The sequence below is a fragment of the Phlebotomus papatasi genome, chromosome 3 (assembly GCF_024763615.1).
Source record: "Phlebotomus papatasi isolate M1 chromosome 3, Ppap_2.1, whole genome shotgun sequence".
In the NCBI taxonomy this organism is placed as follows: Eukaryota; Metazoa; Arthropoda; class Insecta; order Diptera; family Psychodidae; genus Phlebotomus; species Phlebotomus papatasi.
Window position 1 is genome coordinate 43,393,586 of NC_077224.1, and position 22,287 is coordinate 43,415,872.

The 22,287-nt window shown below is 33.4% G+C and overlaps 1 protein-coding gene across 2 annotated transcripts in view; it reads left to right on the plus strand.

Moving 5' to 3' along the window:
* LOC129805758 (uncharacterized) overlaps window positions 1–22,287 on the plus strand; it is a 351,969-nt gene that overhangs the window by 262,951 nt on the left and 66,731 nt on the right. The window contains exon 3 of one of the 2 annotated variants that reach the window (XM_055853890.1): window positions 20,752–20,805. The exons of the other annotated variant lie outside the window; for it this stretch is intronic. Coding sequence (XP_055709865.1) covers window positions 20,752–20,805 — 54 coding nt within the window. The remainder of the gene's footprint in view (window positions 1–20,751; window positions 20,806–22,287) is intronic. 2 annotated transcript variants of the gene reach the window in all.

Genomic DNA, 22,287 nt, shown 5'->3' on the forward strand with positions numbered 1-22,287 from the left:
CTTGGAAGGTTCTTAAAGACTTTTCAATAATTTATCTCGAAATATAGGAATATTGTTGAGGCTTTTCGGAGGCAGACAAAATCCCGAACGCCAAGATCCCGAAAGTCAAAATCCCGAATGTTTAAAATCCTGAAAGCCAAAACCCCGAATGTTCAAAATCGTATACGGAGAAAAGTGTTCGACTGGATAATCTCTAAAACCGGTGGCAGCCAAAATACCGAATGCCAAAATCCCGAAAGCCACAATCCCGAGAGCCAAAATCCCGAAGGCCAAAATCCCGAAAGCCGAAACCCCAAATGTTTAAAATCGTGAAAGGGATAAAATTATATGGAGGAAAATGTTTAGAATAATTTCCCAAGACATAGAAGATTTCCCTTTGCCTTCCGCAAGCCTGGGTGCAATCGTGGGAGTAGCTATGACACTTTTAAGAATTCGGGATTTTGGCTTTCGGAATTTTGGCTTTCAGAATTTTGGCCAATTCGGGATTTTGGCGTTTGGGATTTTGGCATTCGGGATTTTGACTTTCGAGATCTTGACTAATTCGGGATTTTGCCTAATTAGGGATTTTGGCTTTTGGGATTTTGGCTTTCGGGATTTTAGCTTTCGGGATTTTGGCGTTCGAGATTTTGACCGGGACCCGAGGGCTTCAAATGACCAAAACAGAATCTTTGTGCAGTACAATTAGAATGAAAATTTTTGATTTATATTTAAGACATAGTTTTAGTTTTGATTAAAACATATTTTAAATTCCTTTTTATTAAATTCATTTTATTCCTTCAAGTCCAGTTTGTCGTGTTATATAGGCTTCAGAATTAAGATTTGATCATATGGCTCAACTTCTCTAATTTTTTTATCAGTCAGGTATATTTTTTTGGAAATTTTTGACCTAGGATTAGATCATTCAAAGCAAACGACCTTTTAGGTTTTGCAAAACCAATGAAATTGGTTGATATGCAGGATTTTGAGACCTTCAAGAATTGGGCTATTCTAATCTGAAGGCCACTTTGTGACCTCTACATTGGACACAATTTTCGTCAGAAATTGCCTTATTAAAAAAGAATTAACGTTTCTACTTACGTGTGTAGAGGCCTTTAGGCAAGGCAAGAAGAAAAACAAGTTAAAACGGTTATATTAAAGAATTTGAAATAATAACTCCGATTTTTACGAAAATTTTTACCATATTCCAAAGAACTTAATCTTTAACTTTATTAGGAGAAAAATAATACTAGTAATGTCTTTTTTATAATTAAGCGAATAAGCGCGCTACCTTCGGACGACTCAAGTTTGAGACAACTGATTTTTTTTTATATTACTGATGGATTTGACCCATGGGTCTTTTTCGGAAATTTGCGGCGTTGGACTAGTTATTAAAATATAATATTATAATGAATAAAATTATTAAAAACTTATTAAAATAATGAGTTGTTCGAAGCTTGAGTCGTCCGAAGGTACTGTGCTTTCCCCTAAGGGCCTTGACAGACTTGAGGATTAGCCGAGAGACGGCTTAGCGTAATTATATTAGAAATAATGGTTAAACCACATTTCTATCATTTTCCACTAAGCCGTATCTCGGCTTAAGTCCTAAGTGTGTCGAGGACCTAAGCATCTTTAGCCCTATAATATTCTGCATAACAGCAGCTGGCATTAAATTTTCCGTTGTAAGTCTTTAGCAGTTCATCAGTTGCCCTCTGTATCATTTTGGTAGTCTTCTCCATCACGTTTTTATATTCCTACCATAGAACCCCATCAGCAAAGGGGCTGATGGAATTTTCAAGGGAGAGAAATGGACTTAAAGTGCAAACAAGAAATGTAACTTAGAGAATCCCTTTGGTTTTTCTTTTTCACCAAGACATTAGCTCGAATATAGGAGATATTTTCTAATTTTCAACCTCACCAACCAGCAAAAGAAAAAAAAAAACAGAAGGGAAGCTCCCCAGCAAAAGATCAAGGAGCAAAATGCAAAAGTCTTGAGGGAGGCATTTCGTAATGGATGGGACATATTTCATCGCCATAAGATTTTTCTCCGGAGGAAGATATTCCCTGGTGCTGCGTCATGAAAGTTTCACCTTGTCAGGGTGAATTTTATGAAGTGAGAAGACGTGAAATAAATAATGTATTATGAAAATAATGAAATACTGGGTGCGATGAATTCTACTTTGGTTACCTGGGCTGATGGGAGAATTTGGGCATATTTCAAACCCCTTTTTTTTGACGATTTTACCTTCGCGAGCCTTGGCTTGGAATAGAAAAGGTTATGGAGTTGGGACTTTTAGGGGTTGAGTTCAATATGCATCAGGATCCTCTTTGTGGCAAAGTCACCAACACACCACCCACTGTGGAATTATGAAAGATACTTAAACCTAAACTAATCTCTTTATATGAGGGGAGATAAAGTTGGTAAATTAAAGTGGTGTTCATCTAACGCACACATTTGTTTTGGGGCTTTCACAATGGGGTGTTTTCCTTAATTTTCCCCAGCTTCAAGTGCACCAAGAGTTACCTGCAACATTGGATTAAAGTATCTACCACTTTTAGTGCTTTGGTAATGTCGCATGGAGGAGCTTAAGGGGCAAATCCTCTGTCCGAGTTATTTGATTCTCTCTAAATATTAACCCAGCTTCTCTTTTAGGACAAATACCAGATTGGGAATACAAATTTTGTTATAGATGAACTCTGTGAACTGTTGCATTTGTTACTAATTCAAAACGTTAAATTTTCGGTTTTAATGGTTTTAATGCTTTCAGGTTTAAGAGCGAGTGAATTTATTTATTTTACTCTTCAGTTTTTCGAATGAAAAACGTATATTTTTCTATTTATCTTGAATTACTTTTGTAGGGGAATGTAGGCATGATTCGCACAGAGTGAACCTTCAAACGATGCGAATTTTCTCTTAGTTTGCAAAGAGCTGACTTGCCATTTCTTATCTCGTTTCATGAGCTTAATAATTATCTATCTTATGTCTAAAAAATTACGTACTAGCTCTTTGCAAACAAAGAGAAAATTTGCATTGTTTGAAGGCTTACTTTGTGCGAAGCATGCCAACATTTCCTTATATAAATAATTTAGGATATAGATTTTATTTATTAGATCAATTTTCTTAAGTAAATAAGTAAAATGGTTTTTTTATAACTTATTAATAAAATAACTTTAAAAAACCAAATTAATTTCATTTTTAAGCTTTACTGATTTTTTCCAAATTGAAAACAAAATGAAATTTAACATATTTTGTAAAGGTTTAACAAAACAATTGATATGAAGTTTATTACATTTATTCCTAAATATCAGATGAAAAAAAAAGTTTTTTCTTAGATTTTAATGCTTTTAAATTGATTAACTTACGAGTTATAAATATTAAGAAGGAACTCTTCTATATTGACAAATTTTTGAAATCGTGAATCGTAAATATTAACCCTTTAAGGGCGATTGGGTCACCCGTGACCCAAAAATGAAATTTTTCCTACGGTCTTCTAAATCTGTATTTTGCTATAAAAAGTTAGAAAAAATGATTTTTTCTGACCCTCGATTTTTGACCTTCTCGTCCTTAAAGGGTTGAAGCGTAAATCGAAATATTTCGATTTTTAATCCGGAAAACATCGTAGTTTCATCTCACAGATCAGAATGAGTAAATTAGATGTACTCTATAAGCGACTATTCGCTTTTGTATTATTTAACTAACTAAAAATAGTAAATTTTCATTTTTGTGGAATAATTTTAATTGGAGCTTTGTAGTGTTGATGTCCTCTAGAGTAATTCGGAAGGACTAACATATGCCATAATCACAATCACATGTTACAATTTGTATAAATTTTGATCTAAGCTCAACTGTTTGGCTTCGCGAGGCATTTGTGTTCAATATTAAGCATCAAACAACGGAACGACCAACGCGTTCCTGGCCAAAATGGCTACACAGTAGCTCGACAAAGTCCATGCTTAAGCATATAATATTAAATTTGGTCTTATCAGCAGGAATTTCACCAAGATCCAAATTTGTTTCCTGCATCCTCGCATGCTCATGCGAATATTTTCCTATTTATTGAAGCAACTAAATACTTTAATCCAAAATGACTAATACGAGCTCAATTCTCGATTGTACATAAAGTTGCATTAGGTGTTATTCTGGGAAAGCCTCCATGCATGGGTCTTTTTCGGGCAATTTGGATTGAAGTGGGTGGGTTTGGCATAAAGCCCTTACAGCTGAATATCTCAACTTAATCCACATATTGCCTAAATAGCATCATACAAACATATATAAAATCGATTCTAGTAGTTTGTGGTGAGTGGGTGATGGAGTGAGTTTTAGGTAATTCGAAACATGTGATTTAATACGGCCTATTTCTCACAATTTCCATTACATGGTTGGGACTTCTGTTGGATGTTTTCCTGCAATGGGGGGGGAGGAGTATGCTTGGTCTAATGAATGAGAGGGGTTGCCTCAATGGAGACTCAACTACGATGCTCCGTGGGTGGAAAACCACATGGTACAAGCCACCTCCTGAGAGAAATCGCTCACCATTTAATACACACCTTTGCGTACAACACACGGCAGGGGATACTCCAAGGAAACTCTTGGAGTGTTGGATGCTTGTGCAGAGAGCAAGAGGTTTTTCCATGGGGGTTGTGAGAGATTTGGGATTAAGATACACATACACATCACCTAAAGGTTTACTACATTAGCTTCGTCTGAATTAAATTAAAGGTCTCCCCTAGATATTTGTCTTCTATTGGGGAACGAGGGAGTTCATTGGAGAGTAGGGGATGGTCTATATAGCATGTCAAAAATTCACCTTAAACTCCCATCGTGATCTATTATGGAACTCAATTGGGCGATGAGATGAATCATTATGGCAGCATTTTAATACATATTACATGCCAGATATTCTTGAAAATTTCATAAATATTTGCACTCTATCAATAGACACAAATTCCGAGGGATGGAATCTGGCCCAGGAGACTACATCGGAGGTGTGGGGTGGTTTTTTTTTCTGCTTCCATCTTCAAGGACTCATCTCTATGCCATGTCTGAGGAGAAAAATTGCAATAAAAGGAAAGAAAAACATGGTACCAAAATTTGATTTGGCACCCCATTTTTTCTCTTCTTTTCTTCTTGCCACCCTCGCACAACCTATCCCCTCTTTGATGCCATAAAATTCTGATATAACACCAAATTTACCCCCTTTTTATGTCTTTCCCATTTTTTCTCAGCTCTACACTTTTTCCCCACGTCAAGGGGATAATCAAAAGAGGGAATTTAGTACCGAATTTGTCCTTTAGAAAAGAAGCGCTTAAAAATATTATTAACACGTAGAAAGGTATTATAATTGTTCTTGACCTTAAAATAACCTTCTCAATTGAATAGGATAAATAGTAAGAAATATTTCCTAACGGTTTGTTAGAAAAAGAGAAAACTTACAGAAATCCCATTAATCAAGACCGATTTAATCTAACCTAAAAATAAAACAATAAGATCTTCAAACTAAACATTGCACGAAATTTAGATTTTTGCAAGAATAAAAACTATTATATGCTATAAAAGATTTTTTATAGCATAACCTATCCTAAAAGATAATTTTCAAAGGTTATTAACTCAAATTAGGTCAATGTCTTACAGGCTTATTAAGATGTCCTTGAAGGTGCGACCATTTTAATTTTAAAAAATGCACAACATCTTTTAAGATAAGATAATAATACGACGATATAAAAAATCTAACCTAAAAATTAAAATTGGAAATTAAAAAGAAATATACTTGACACAAATGATAAAACCTAAGTGTGTTTTGAATAATTAGAAAATGTTTATGATTATTTTTTTAAATCCTAAATTAGAATATTCTAAACCTACTTAGTGTTGTCCAACCTTTAAAATCTGAATCAACTAGTCAACGAATGGCTCTATAAAATAGTCTGTCATGTAAGATCGGTTCAAGATTAAATATACTAATTCATTGTAAAATCTAATTCGCGAAATGGATCTTTAGTACCCAAGAGACTTAATAGAAAAATTTATTAATTTCGTGATAAACTGAAATATGTTTAGTTGGCAATAATATACTATAAAATAGTGTGAAATTAAAAGTAGGGAAAAGTACTCTCCTTCGAACGTTCATGCCTTCGAATAATGTAAATATCCTCTCATTTTTTTCTGAAAGGCTTACACATAATTATCAACAATTGATAATAAAGCTAACTAATATTTAATAGAAATGTGTAAATCTCTTAGGAAAACTTAAAGAAAATTTACGTTATTCGAAGGCATGAATGTTCGAATGGAGAGTACTTTCCCCTACTTTTAATTTCAAATTAATTTATAACATTATTGCTAACTAAACATATTTCTGATATCACGATTTAATAAATTTTTCTATTAAGTCTCTATAAAAATTGTTTACCACAAATAATTAAATAAAAACTGCTGATATTAAAAATAATATTTTTTTAAAAAACAAATGTGTTCTAGCCTAAACATAAGTACAAAGAACATTTTTTTTAAGTTTTGAAAATGTTCTATTTTAGTTTTCGTGTTTTACATTTCGTATTTGGGAAACTACGTAATATTCTTAATATAATAAAAGTAATATATTTTAAAAAGCTTGCGTCCCAAAAAAAAAACTTTTTTTTTAAATTTTGTGTTGAGTCTGTTTTGAATAGGATTTTTTAAAATGTTCGTACCTACTTCTAAAAGCTTTCAAAATTAGGTATGCTTGAAGCAAATGTGAAAGAATTCCATCTGATTGGTATTCTATAGGACTACAAAACCAGTTATTGTTTTATGAACAACCTAACCTAAGTTAACCTAATCTTGTTAGGTTAAGTAAATTTACAAAATTAATGAGAGGATTATAGCATTACTAATGGTGTATCGATACTTATGACTTCCTCGCAGAAATTTACAATTTTTATTACAAAATGATTTTGAAAAAACGACAATATTAAGAATATTGATGTTCTAGCATATCAAATATTCTTAAATCTTTGGTTCTTTGCAATCATTTATATACTAACAAAAATTGAAGACGTCTGCGAAGAGACCGTAAGTAATGCTGCAATCCTTCCTTAAAATATCCATAGGGGAATGTAGGTATGTTTCGCACAGAGTGAACCTCCAAACGATGCGAATTTTCTCTTTGTTTGCAAAGAGCTGACTTACCATTTCTTATCTCGTTTCATGAGCTTAATAATTATCTATCTTATGGCTAAGAAATGACGAACTAGCTCTTTGTAAATAAAGAAAAAATTTGCGTTGTTTCAAAGCTCACTCTATGCGAACCATGCCAATATTCCCCTACCTAAATTAAAATTATCCCTAAAATCTTAGAAAAAAAGAGGATGGAATTTTATGTGCCAATGACATACCCCTCGGCTTTTTCTATCGTTTGCATAAAGATTGAAGGCAATTCTCTTGGGGGTGAAAATCTAAATTGTCTATACGCAAAATTTACCGTGTTTGGGGATGTAAAATGCAGAGAAAATGACAAAAGTGTCCAATTTCCCCAAACACTCTCTGCTCATTCAATCATATGCGTTCTTGAAGGGGTTGGCATTTGATGGGGGGTTTTCTCTTTTTCGATGAAATGTGTTAAATCTGCGTTGTTTATTCTTTTAGCCTATACACATTGTGAAAAATATTTCATCAATAAAGTCACATATTTGATTGTTTTTGTGACTGTTCAGCCCGATGGACCAGAAATTGGAGAGAAATGTCCCTGGGTAAGAGCGACCAGAATGATATGAGGAAAAAGTTCTAGGGGTGATTGTATTTGGGGAATTTGGGACTGGTTTTTTCCCCATTTTCTTTTGTGGAATAAAAATTGAACTGAGAGAGTTGATAGTCTCGAAAGTGAATGGGGAAAATGGAATAACAGCAATGGTCCATAGCTTTCACTTTACTCTCTCATCCCATGGGAGTCTTCAGCCGGGGAGGGGGAGTAAGAATGGGGAAAGACACTCTTTTAGTTGTATCAAAGACAAAGTCCTAAAACTGAGTAAACTTTTAGATGAAAATCACCCTTCCCCGTATCTTGACGCTACTGTTTTGTATTCAAAATGCATCCTTAGGGACTTGGCACCAGCCAAATGGAGAGACAGGCACATGTAACCTTAGTGTGGGGGTGGCCTTTTGGCATCAAGTGAAAGTGAGAGAAAATTACGCATTCGTCGCACAGGAGGAAAATTCCGACATGGTGGTTAGGATGACTCACGGTTTCTGTCTGAAGACACTGGGGGCTCCTCTTCACACAATCAGCTTCCCTCTGGGGGAAGATATTCCCTTCAAAGCCATGCACATGCCAATCTACACCTCACTTTGACGGGCTTTTCTATGCTGAAGACATGAACGCAATTGGAGCCCTCGTTGAGTGACTCAGGATTAAATTTGCGGTGATGTAAGGATGTGTTTTAGGGCTACATCTTATTTGGTACGCGTCTCGTGGGATTTCTCAAGTTAGATATTCTTTCGGAAAACTCTAGCTTATGTTCTTTGAGTTAGAGGATGAGCCTAGTTAGACGGAATTTATGCTTACACTTTCATCATACCCTCCCTGAGATAGGGGTCAGAATATTGCAAACAACTTGAAGACCATTGATCGATTCAATCCAAAACCAGGTTCTACCGGTTTTACAATTGTCGAATAGTTCCTACGTTTTAGATCAGGTATGTTCAAGAACCATTTGAAACCGAAAAAACGTCAAAATAAGTTTCATCATTTTTTCGGTTTCAAACGGTTCTTGCACACCTCTGCTTTAGATGTTGAAATTGTATTCATCGGACAAGAAATATCTTTTTTTTTTAAGTTATATATAATTTTTTTTTGAAAACAAGGACCACTCTCTCAGATAACTTTATAATTTTCTTTTCAAAATAAATTTCCAAAAACCTGTAATTATTTTAAGCTAACAAATATTTTTCTTCTCTTTCCAGGTGAGTTGAAGATCTCTTAATCAACAAATGATACACAAACTGGTTGTTTGGAGTTTAAATTCAAGTGTCGCACTGTGACGTTAATTGAAAGGTATTGTGAAGTGAAGTTAGTTTAATGGTGAGGTTCTTAGTGTACATTTTGGCTTAGTCAGAAGTTCAATTTGCAATTAATTATACATTTTCTTCTTGCTATCAAATTCTTAAATTCGTGTCAATTTCATGTTCTGACTAGTAGACGGTACCGGGAAATGAAATTCCTTAAATTAAACCGGAAATTTCTAATTGTTCTTTGAAACTTTTACATTAATAATTAGCTTCATCAGGTATGAATGCAAAGTCTATTCATTACAACTAATCAATACCAGAATTCTTCACAAAAGGGGACAAACATAAGAACTTGATCGATTGAAATGAGAAAACTAAATTCTAACATTTGTATTGGAAGATTTCTAAAAATTTGCAACAAAAAAAAACATTTTTGAATTAAGTGCAAAATATCGTGGTTATTTTAATTGTGCTCTTGGAAGATCACTGACGAAAGATAAATAGAAACTCTTAAACTTTGTTGGACTGTTTTCCAATTTTTTTTTACAATCTTTCTGACGAGAAAGCTGAATGGCTTTATTTTTACGGCAAAAAACAAACGAGCAGTAAAAAATTCAAAATGGGCAGTAAAAAATTAAAAATGTAAAATATCTGATTATGGTCAGTAAAAAACTTAAATCTTTACAAAAATGGGTCTATTTTATATATTTAATATTTAAAATAGTTCCATATAGAGTGAAAAGCCCTTTATTTTCCCTTTGCCAAAATTTGGACGATAATATCACTGTTACAAAATTTTTTGTTACTGATCTATTTTAACTTTTTACTGCTCATTTATTCAATGCCTATTTTTACGAGTAAAACAAATATTAACAAATTGGCAAATACTCATTGACCCTGTCCAACCATTTCTTTCCGCATGAGAGCATTGTTTTCTCCCACGACCGGCGTTGAGAACTGTTCTCAATTTCAAGTTCTCAAGCTTATTAAGGAAATTTAATAATTTTCAAACTGGACACTTTTGAAAAATTAATTTTTGTAATGTAATATTGATAAATGAAAAATTAAATAAAAGTGTTGAACTTTCTTAAAACCAGTAACTAAATTAGAAATAGTCCTAAATCGATATCTTTTACCGTTCAGCCTGTAAATTGGTAACGGCAAGGCGGATATTAAACAAGTACATTGTTTATTTTTTTAATTCATCATCATTTCGGAATTTTGCAAAAACTCGATGTTGTTTAAATTTGTCCCTAATTCTGCGGTGTATGTTCTGTTGAACTTTTTCCTACAAATTGAACGTTTCAAAATATGTAAAGTAACTTAAAAAAATATTATCGGTTTTAAAAATTGGATATAGGACGAATTGGGATACCTTTGAAAGTGGGGCGCGTTTAAAATTAGCATTTTTCACCTATTTCTAAATAAAATTGAGCCTTATCGTGATATAATTTAATTGTAGGGCAAGTGTGCCAAATTTCGGCATAGTTGTATGCAAGTGCCAAAATCTCAAGTTTGAAATGTAATATTTTTAATAGAAATTGATTTTTTATGCCTTCTTCTTAAGCAGTGTTGATTGGAATCTTGTAGACAGTTCATCGTCTCTATTTACTCTAATAATTAATACTTTTTAAAATGAATAAAAATGTGGACATAGCTTTGGTACTCTATTTCGGCCACCTTCATTCTCATAGTTCCTTGCCCTTCAGGAATTCTTCCAATATCTTTTTCATGTCATCTCGTTTGTCAAAGCTACATTTTTTGTTATTCTTTTGCATTGTATAATCTCTAGAGAGTATGTAAAAACTAAAAATTCATGGAAATTCGAGGAACAAAAAAGGTGGCCGGAATTGCAAGCTGGCCAGAATTTGGCACACTTACAAGGAGATTGTGAAGCTGAATTACATTATGATATGGCTCAGTTCCACATAAAACACAGGAGAAAATTCCTAATTTTAAATGTACCCCACTTTCAACGGTGCCCGACTTCCCCCTAACTATTTTTTTTTTTATATTTTTAAGCCCGAAAATAATTATAATATCAATTTGTCATATTTTCCACTTTTCCAACGAAAATTCATGATCTGCTTGATGCTTTGTGATGCATTGAGGTTAGTCCTTATTATCAGGCATAAGCCCTTGTGGGGAAACGTGATATGCGATGAAAGGCTAAAGGGTGAAAAATGACACCCAAGAGCATCAGGAAGCCTATCTCTGTCGCCATGGGAAGATGGCAAAGGCCATCCATCCTGCCAGAAGGATATCCCCATCTTGCAGGAAATTGTGGCTTACGCACTTTCAACTTGTGTACCCCGTGATTCGCACATCGTAAATCTTGTAGTCTTGTGACACTATCTCCATTGGGTATTTCTGCAGGCTCGTTCATTTTATTGCATCTCTGTGCCCCATTGTTTTGTAGAATTTCAAGAGGGGTGCGGTGGATTATTAAAATGACCCCATTTGCCCATAACTCCTCATTTGAGACCAACGAATGAGGCATGTTTCTGGATGGATGAGACACCATTTATGCATTATACTGCTCATAGTGGTGACTGATTCACCCAACAGTGCTCTCTAGGGATTGCGGCAGCATGATTTTGGCCAGAAAACTCTCCCTATGATGCAACCCCAGAATTGAATTCCTTACCAACTCCGTCACCCTTGAGGATGATGTTGTTATTTTTATTTCCCACCTGGGAACGCGTGAAATGATCATCAGATAGGAAGGAAAAAAAGAGCTTTATGGCATTTGGGGGGTTGGTGAGGATGAGCAAAAAAAAGCCTGGCAAAGTGCGCAGTGGAAATTTCACATTTTCAGCATAATTAAATATACAGAAGCAATGTATTCACCTCCCCAAAGCCCTGTAAATTTACCTTACAATCCAAAAAGCTGTTCACTTATTCAATTTCGATGCATAATACATCCAAAAAGCTGTTCACTTATTCAATTTCGATGCATAATACATGACATTGTTTTTTTCCGGTGGGTGGAGGGGTGTCTTCGAGTCATGCTTTACCAGTAACTTTTGCCAGGAAAAAGCTCCACCGCACAGGAAAGGAGAGATTCTGTACGGAAAGTGATGAGTTATGAATCTACGCCAAGTTTATGAGTTGCACTGAAGAAATTTCCATGTAACTTTTCTCCAGCAATCTTGCAAAATATATGTTCACCAGAGCTTCCCTCAAAGGGGTGTGGGTTTGAAACTTTAAATACACACAGAAACGACGGGAAAATTGAAAAAAAAGAGATATGAAAAGTGACTTCAGATAAACTTTGGGAGCTATTCCTCGAGTCAACTTGCTCCTGTATCGCAGTGAACAAATTTCTAAATAACTTTTATGGGAAGGAACTCGTGAGCTTTTGAGCTTTATAATATATTTTCTGTGGGATTTGATAAACAACATTTCCTAATTGATTTTTTTCTATGTATTACACTTTTGGAAACTCTCGCTATTCTATTCTCCCTTGCGAGAATCACTATCCTTTGAGTTTGCTTATATGAAAGCTTTCGGTTGATTGTTCGATTCTCTAAATCTCGAGCATTCATAAATGAAATTTTCATTCTCTCTATAAAAGTTATCATCAAACAATATATTATTTTGTGGGGAAGAAAGTTAAAATGTATTGAGATTTTGCGATTTATATTTTGCAGTTACCATTTCTTTTTTTGGAATTCACATAGGGTAACGTGTGGTATTTCGGGACACTTTTTAGCACTTTTAAGTTTCAAACAGCTTAACGACTTCTCAAATATTTTTTTTTCTTTGTTGATACAAATATTTATGTTTCTTATGCCATCCAGAATAGGATTCTTATCGAAAAATGTTGAAAATTGCAGCATTTTTTATACAAAAAAAGAAAATCCCTGCCCAATAAAAAATAGGCCACGCCTCCATTGAAGATTTTGTAACAATAATGGTTTACTAAATGATTTTCAAACTAACCTGTAGAATTTTTCACAATTCTAATAATCCTACGGGGAAGAAAACAATAAATAAAGGCTTTGATTGGAGGCAATGCATAGAAGTGGGCGTGGCTATTTTTCAATTTTTAGTGAAATCCAACAAATTTTGTGATATTGTAAGCCTTGATCCGGGCACATCTAAATACAATTAAAAAAGTATAGAGAGAAATTGGAGAACTAAAGATGCTACCCATTTTTCACTTTATGAGAGTGAACCATCAACGGCGACTGATGCTTGCTCACTCGATGAAAACTAAGAATAAATAGGTACCTAATAAAAAGAGTCACAAAGCATTCTTTGAACACCCATAAGGATGGTAGGTGTTGGGCGCATCATAGTAATAAAAGATTAAAATTGGTGGGTTGCGACGATCGACTGGGTTGACATGTGTCGAATAGGCCTTACGCTCTACATTACCTTCATTTAGTTCCTCTTATCTTTAACCCTAGCGACCAATATACAAAGTTTATATTTTCCTTTTTTTATTTAATCATACAATAAACATTTTAATTGTTTTGCAAAAGTAGTTCTCAAGATTCAAGATTCAAGACCTTTGAAATGATTGGAATAGGTTTCAATGACAGAGAGAAATAAAAAATCTCAATTTCTTAAAGAAGTTGTTTATCTCATCAGTAGGGGAATTCTATAAGAATATGAAAATGTCATACAACAAATTTTTGTGGTTAAATTCTGAAGCAGAATAATATTAAAGACCACGGAGTATCAAATAGCCATTGCAAGCAACTCCATGAATTGCTCAATTTATCGATATGTGTAATATTTTTCGAATAGTTGTGTCTCATTCATCATATAAAAAATTCTGACTCTGTCAAATGACATTGTCATACTGTTACAGAATTTGTATAAGGCGTGGTCTAATGAAGAGCGTTCTCTAAATGTAATTAACAATTGAATTTTTTTTTGTATGACTAGTAATTTTAGAATCACAGTAATTCCTCATTCAAATGAGATTTAAAAAATAAAATATACTTTTTCTGGGCTACAATTTTTAAATGAGTCATATTTTAAAATTATCGCAATTGAAAAACAAATTTGAACTAGAAAATTGGCTAAGAAGTAACATACTTACGCGTAAATAAAACGGGATAATCGAGAAAAATAATTCAACCAGGATATTGAATTGGTAAGAAAAAACTAGATCTTTTCAAAAAATTCATATTTTACCAAATCGGTTGAAGTATGATCCCCAAAACTGATTGACTTTTGTTTTTCAGCAAAATGGTGAATTTTGCGGTCATAGGTATATTTGGAAGAAATGTTTGCCTGGACTACCTCTAAAACATATCCAAAAATCATTGAAAGAGCTTGGGCCAATTTTGAGAAAAACCAAAAAAACATTATTTTTGGGGAATATGGGGAATATTAATTATTGGGGATGTAAAGTTATTCAAAAATCGGTACTTAACCGGTTCATTACCGATGAAGACCGATGCAGCCGGGTTAGAGATTTCAATATCTTTCCAAAAAATACAAATTTAACGAAATCGGTTGAAAAATGAGCCTTCCAAAGTGGTTGACCTTTGACCTTCAATATTTCAGAATGGCGAATTTTCCGGTCATAGGTATATTTTGACGAAATGTTCGCTTAGACCACGTCTAAAACATATCCGAAAACCATTGAAAAAGTTTCGGCAAATTTTGAGAAAAACAAAAAAAAAAGTTTTTGGATGGGATAGAGAGTCTTGGAGAAAAAAAGACATCTAGAGATATCGTTTTTTTTTTTTGGGGGGTCACCGAAGGCCGGAAAGTGATATCTTCTACCGTTTAAGCTCCAGAGCGGTGAAAAGTTGGAATAAAAGTCGATTATATTACTGATGTCTCTTCGAGTTCGAGCAGACTTCTTTAAAATAAATTAAAAGAAACCTTTTTTGCACCAATGTTTCAGATCTTTGGTAGATATGGATTGTAGTTATAGAAATTTACAGCTTTTTCCAAAGGTCAGGTTCCCATTCTATTTCTGTTGTTTATTAAATAGACTCATTGACAAATTTACTCATTATTTTATAAAAATTTCCTCCAGTTTTTTGCCGTTTATTGTAATTAAACTTCAAAAGCTCAAAATTAATTAATCCTATTTAAGACTTAGTAAAAAGAAATTGAAAGGCCTTTGAATCACGGATAATTCTTATTCAAAAAAGATTTTGAGAATCTCTTTACTGGCTTTTTGAGAATTTAATTGGTTTCTGTACTAAAATTATGAGTACTGCAGCAGTTCCCATAGTTTCTAAAATTTTCTCCTTCAATTTTCTATTCTTCTTGGTAAAAGTATTTAAATTTAAATTTCTAAAATGTTTGTAATTTAAGAGCGGTATACAGAAGTTATTACCGAGGTGTAGTTTTTCTCAAGTTTTGTGGCGTGCTGGTGATACTTTCTTGCTAATGATGTGTATACACAGTGTTAATAATAGAGTGAATTGTGAACAGTGTGTAAGAATTTGATTCCAGGGTGCCAATAATACATGGAGATTGCCTTAATGCATGGCGTGACTGTAATGACTCAATCGAACAACAATGTCGTCAATAATTCACAAGGAATATTTACACTAATACGACACGAAAGAAGATGAGGATATGGTCTTTTTCACATTGGATACTAGGCACTGTGGGATGAAACAGCTCAGTGGCGCCTAATTTCTCTTCTCAAATCGATAATTAGACTTCTCTAGGAGGATCTAAAAGAAAAAGTTTGGCAATTAAATGTCTCAGCTTTGTATACACAAGTTTTATCCTCTTGAACAATTTTACCATCACCTCAGCCAAAAATTGGCATCGATAGGAGCTTTTAGGAAGGACGAGGCCTATTTGAGCGCTCTCCCTGTCCCAAAAAAAAAGCTCTCGATATTATATTTTAATGTATTAAAATATTATGAAGCCATTGGAGTGAATGAAAGATAAACTGGAGTGGTTTTATCGACATTTTTCCGCAATTAAATTCTCTCTGTTGCTGTCGTAAAAATGTTGTATATGTCGATGAAAGTTTATATATGCGAGGATATATGGTGCTGTATTTTCAGGGTAGTTGATTTGTGCCACAAACACGAGACAAACCTCTCAAAATGGGGAGGTTGTTTTATATGTACAATCATAAAAATTAATTCGTCTCTTTTATATGATGCGAGGGAAATCGCATTAAAATAGACACAAAACACCACGGATATCCCGGAGAAAGATCCGATCTTATCGATCAACAGAGGAAAATCAACCCATCTCTTTCATCATCATCGCACCATTCGGTGTTGTTGAAAGATAACATAATGGGCAACATTACACAATAAAAACACTGGACATTGTTTAATGTGTCCGATCTTCTCCCATCTCCTATATAACCCCTTTCCCTTCTTCACTTGACCGTAAATATGCCCCAAGAGAATGCTTTTCTAAATGACTCTTTGAATTTTTTATGGTGACACTTTTACGATTTACTCTATTCTTCATTGAAATTAATGACAATGTATTAAATTTTTTATGTGATTAATTTTAATATTTACTGCAATTCTATACAGTTTGAGTGGTTCTCCTGCTACCCCACTGAAGTGGCTCATTCTTACTCTCAATTTGCGTTTATGGGAAAATTCTGAGAGTGAATTACATTATACCCCCCATTGCATATGATTACACTGAGAAAAATATTCAACTCTTATTTACTCATTGATTATGGATGAGAGTGTACTTGAGTTTTATATGCGACTCTTTTAATAAATTAAGAAAAAAAGAACATTGAGATCGAGTATTCTTTACATTAAAATAATTTTCTATTTTCTAAAGGACAAGGATTTTAAAGGAAAATCGTATGTACTAAAATTTGTGTACTAAACCTTGTGATAGTTTGAATGTGTTTTTCAATACTAAATAGTATAAAAATCGTAAATTTCTGTTTTTAAAAAAAAATTGTGAATGTTAATTGAGTTCGTCTGTTTTTTAATTTGTTATTTATATAATAATAAATATCGTTGTTTGTACTAAATTTGTTTTACCTCAAACTTCGATTTTTTATTTTAATACCCGTAGATCAATAAAAGTGTAAAAATATACTCAAACTTTATTACTTTACAAACTGAAAATAATTCTTTGCAATAGTACAATATTTAGTACAAATTGTTTAAAACTATATACAATGCATATGGCTCAGAGGAAGCCCACTTATAAGCTTTAGAAGTGAAAAATAACAGTTTTTCTGCAATATTGCTAATTTAACGTTCAAGAAAAGTTTTTCACAGTGAAATTATGATACAAAATTGTACTGTGTACTAAATCACTAATAGAATGTGCTGTTTTTAAAGTGATTTTTTTGTGTGAAGTTTTGTGTAATGAAATTTAATCATTTATCTAAGGGTTTCTAAATTTTATTTAACAGTTATCTGCAAGTGAAAATCTAAATTTAATAAAAATAAAATCAGTTTTGAGTGCAATAGTATGTTTAAGGAGTACTAAATTCTGTGATATATGATAATCTCGTGAATTTATTATTTACAATGGATTATATCAGTATTATATCAAGTTTTGTTAGTGAAAGTCAGAATATATTATTTAATAGTGTGTTGTTCTAATAACATATTAGACTAGTACTAAATTTAATATAAACCGCTCCACTTGTATTTCTAAAAAATGAAATATTTTAATGTGTTGTTTATAAAAAAATATATACTGTTAAATAGTGTGTATAATTTTTTCTATTTTATACTAATTTTAAACGATATTGAAATCTGTACTAAAAGTGTTACTATTTTGTGTGTTTTACAAAAATTATGTGATTCGGTGTTGTATCAAACAGTGGTAGTTGAATAAAAGTTTATTGCTAAATTATGTTTAGTGTCTAATCGAAGGTGTACTAAATTTAGTACAATGTGCTAATCTTCTGAAATAATGAATAGAACTATTCAAATTTCAAAATGCTTCATTCAATTATGAGTAAATTATTTTAGTACAACACTATACTAATTTACTGGTCCATTTTTTCCGAACTTTTCTCAGTGTTATTCATCTTGCTTGTACTCCCTCGTACATTTTAATAAAGCTTCAAAGCTTTCACCATCTATAAATCTGGTAGGGTAGTAGGGGTTGAAGTCTGTGGGTGGTGTGAGAAATCGTGACTTTTGCATGAAAAGTGGGTCACATACTATTTACATGGTGAAATGCATTGCAAAAGCTCATAAAAGCTGACAAGTACAGAATTTCTTTTTCCATCTGGGTGGGCATTTTTCACCTTCATCCGCATGTCTTTCTTACGTCTCTCTTTATATATATACTTTTCGTTCTAAAAAGAAGGCGAGATGGTACTCTGAGTTGGAAAAATTCTACTCTGATATTCATGGTGCGAATGTTGTGCAAAATTCACAAGAATTGACAGACTCTCAATTGAATTCACGTGGAAGTTTTTGGGTGGGATGGAAATTTGTTGGGTAAATAGCGTATTTTGTGCATTTTGAGCCCACCATGAAAGAAATTATAGGGTTTGGAGGTGGTTTGCAGGAGTCACGAAAGTTGCAGAAGATGCCGTTGGCTTGACCAGAGAAATCAGACGATGAGGTCAACACTGGGTTAAATCATTGATGTATGCTGTTGCGAGAGGCTTCTTTTTTTTTTAGTATTCTTTGGGACCACGTGAAATATGAATGTGAAGAGACTCCCATGGAATTGGCTCCCTCGTAATCAATGGTGCTTTCATATAATTGGATGCTGATCACTCTCCAACCTTTCACACCACAAATAACATCCCATGCCTAATCTATGAAGCAATTTTCATCCAGGCCGAGAGAATTTTATTCAATTTGTTTGTCCATCTTCTTTATAAATATCTTATTGCCATTTACTATTCCATTTTCTATTAATCGTCATTAGAAGCTCACCCGGATCGGGTATCAATGCCTTTTTTATTCAAATTGCCATTGTTGTCTCCGACAGAGAATCTCTATTACTAAAATCCTCATTATGTTTCCCCGTGTGTTGACTCCACCAAGGGGGGAGGGGGCAGGAGAGAGAGAGTCCAAAACCGCAGAGATAATCGTGTTTGTGGTTAATTATGTGTATCGAGGAGACTTTCTGGCGATTTGTTAAATTTTAATTTTTATCGTGAACCAAACACCAAGCAACATTTTCATCTTCTCTCTCACGCGAACTGGAATACCCATGGTAGAGGATTAGGTTACAGACCATCATGGGAAGAGATTCCCGCCAAAAAAAGAGGCTTAATTGATTGAACGGATAATAGAAAGCAAACCTGCAACCGTTTGAAGACTGCGACAGTTGAGATTCAAAAGTTTGCCTAATTTGGAAGCTTATTTTTATTATTTCAATGTAATGAGCAACGATTTCTTATTATAACTTTTAATATTGTTTTGTACCGGGGATTGTAAATGCTAAAACGCCGATGTAGAATTCTGTAGCAGTTTTTTTTAGTACAACCTTCATGGCATCTGAACAACACTGGAAAGGAATAATAACAAGACTTCGTTTAAAGCTATGATTTCTGTTATAAATTTTTTTAGTACACGAATGTACTAAATCGACATACTATCGCTTTATGAACGACTCATGATGGGACGAAAGAAAGAAAGCGGGGGAGGGGTGGATTTTTTTTGGAAAGCAGAATATTTACTTTATTACTTACTTTCGTATTCTTGACTTTGCTCTGGAACATGACCCGGTGTCACTCAAACTTGTTTCGAGCCACTCCAATTTCGGACCCCTAATGGACTGTTGTCCTTGCCCACGCTGAGGCAAGCAGAATCTCCTCTCAAAAAACAATTTTTGTTTCATAATGCTGTTTCCAGTTCTTTTTTTAGCACTTGTTCTTAGAACACACAGGCGATGTAATCGAAGACTAATAAGGAATTTAAAGACTTAAAGAAATGTATTTATACGAAAAACCATCGTTACTCTCAATTTAAAATATATTTCGTATTGCCTCAAAAATAATTTATATCGGTTTTCAAACCATTGAACATTTTTTAGAACATGCCTGAGTACGTTAGTACATGCATGTGCTAAATCGATATAATATCTTTTTCAAAATAGAGATTGAAGCGGGAATAATGAAATGGCGGCACGAATAAACCACTCAGAAAAAGTTTTATCTTTTTTTATATTAATTTTTAAGTGAGGAATTGAGGGATCATGTATTCTTATAAGTAAAGCGGCTGACTTATAATATATTTGAGGATTTTAAGAACAATTAAGGCTCATAATCCTTGATATTATTTCTGATTAATGTACAATGTTTAGTTATTTAGTTTTTCTGATCATGAAACATTATGGTAGTTTTTTAGAACATGATCTTTTTAGTACACCTTTTTTGTGATCTGAAATTGTCATAAAATAAAATAAAACTTCGTTTAGCAATAAACTATATTTAACTTGATGCAGTTAATGAATGACTTAATTCAAAGCATGAACAATTTTAGTACATGAAAGTACTAAAACCTTTAAATAATTCATCAGTGAAGGACCTTACAAGAAATGGGATGGGTGGGGGTGTATTTTGATTTTACGAAAGCTTACTATCAATTTTTATTCAATTGCAATATCCGTGAACTCTTCCAAATGGCCCATGGCTTAAAAGCTTTCAATGCAAATTATTTTGTCAGGATTGTGCACAGAAGTTAGTAACAAATCACAATATATATACACAGTATTGAAGCGGTTCTGGATTTCTTTTTTTCCAAATTCCAATCAATAATTTCTTGTTTTTTTGGATTAAAAGAATTCTTTTTGATTTATTTCTTTTATTGTCCCACAAAATTCCTTCTAAAAAAAATGGACAAATCGACGTGATTTTTGATGATATTTTTTGTCATTTTTATTTCCAGAGCGGGTTTCCAACTTATAACTTTAACACTTTGCCCGATGCGCTACACCTTTTGGTGAGTTCCCAATTACAAAAAAAAGATCTCTCTGTATGATTTGCGAGAATTTGGTCCTCCCCAAAAATCCTTCATCACCAGGCAAATCGCTATGCAAAGTGTATTTTTTTTCCAAATTCTTTTGATATTTTATTTATATTTTTTTGGTATGTTTCTTTTTGGTCTCTGGAATTTTATGTATGTTTTTTTTTGCCATGTACCTTGTCCAAATTGGCCTAGTGCTGTCCTCAAACAATTCCTACACCTCTCTAGAGAATGCTAAGACAGTCTCAATGGTATTTGCTCAAAGGAATGCTCCATAATGCACTTGTCTGTCCAATGTCTTGCAAACAGAATCGCTTCTAAGCATGCAATTTCTTTTTTTGTTTTTGAGGGGAAAAATGCTATAGGTATTCTTGTGATCAGAAAATTTCTCTGAAAATACAGAAATTGATACAAATTGGAAGTAGAAAGTCTTCTCAGGAGATTTTCTTTGAAATTTCTGTCCCAGTTTTTTTTACCCCGAGAGAAATAAATAATAGAAGGGACGAATTTGCAAAATTGGGATAACATGTGGCTGTTTCCGCCTTTTCTTCTCCCAAAATAATATGAGGCAAAAATGTCAAGCAATGGCACAGATGCTAGCAAAGGGGAAAAAATTCAATTTTCCACCTTTGATACATGATTCGTGTGATTGTGGTTGCAGCTTTTTCCAACCCCACAGAAAACAAGAAATATTTTCAAATGAAAAATCATCTGGATAGATGCCAAAAGAGAAGCTTGGGATGAAAAATAGAAAAAAAGTCAAAAAGTGCACTTCCACCAGAGCTTATGAATAAATTATGAAGTTGATTTTATTTGGAAGTTTTCCACACATCCGGGGCGAAGAAACTTTTTATTAGCATGTTTTGGAATTCACAGATGAGCCTTCTTTCAATGGAAGCCTATCTGAGAACTGTCCAATCTTTGGGGATTTTAAACTTTGCCATCTCATTTGGATGAAAATCCTTTTCTCAGCACTTTAGCACTTTGTTCTCACTCAATATCTCAAATTACACAAAAATTGCTTTCCAAGGATTGGGTTATTTGTGACACATTTCCGTAGACAATACCGTAATCAATGAGATATTTTTCATAATTGACTTGAAAACAAATACACTGCTGGCAATAATCATAGCTCCACTTTTTCATACTGGAAAAACTTTGAAAAACAATTTTTTTGGAAAAAAATAAAAAAATCATTTGAAGGTATTTTCAAACCGATATGAAAAATTGCCATTTGAATTTAATACCGTTAGAATTGTGAGTACTGTGATAGAATCTTTATCAAAATGGCGATTTTCGAGTGGCAATAATTATAGCTCCACTCAATAAATTTGGCTCCAGCGTATTTATTTTCAATCAGTGAATGTAAATATCTTTTAGTAATTTAATTAATAACTTTATTAAGCTAATTAGAATCATTTTTATAAAGTTTTTCATGAATTTTGCTGAAATTTTGTA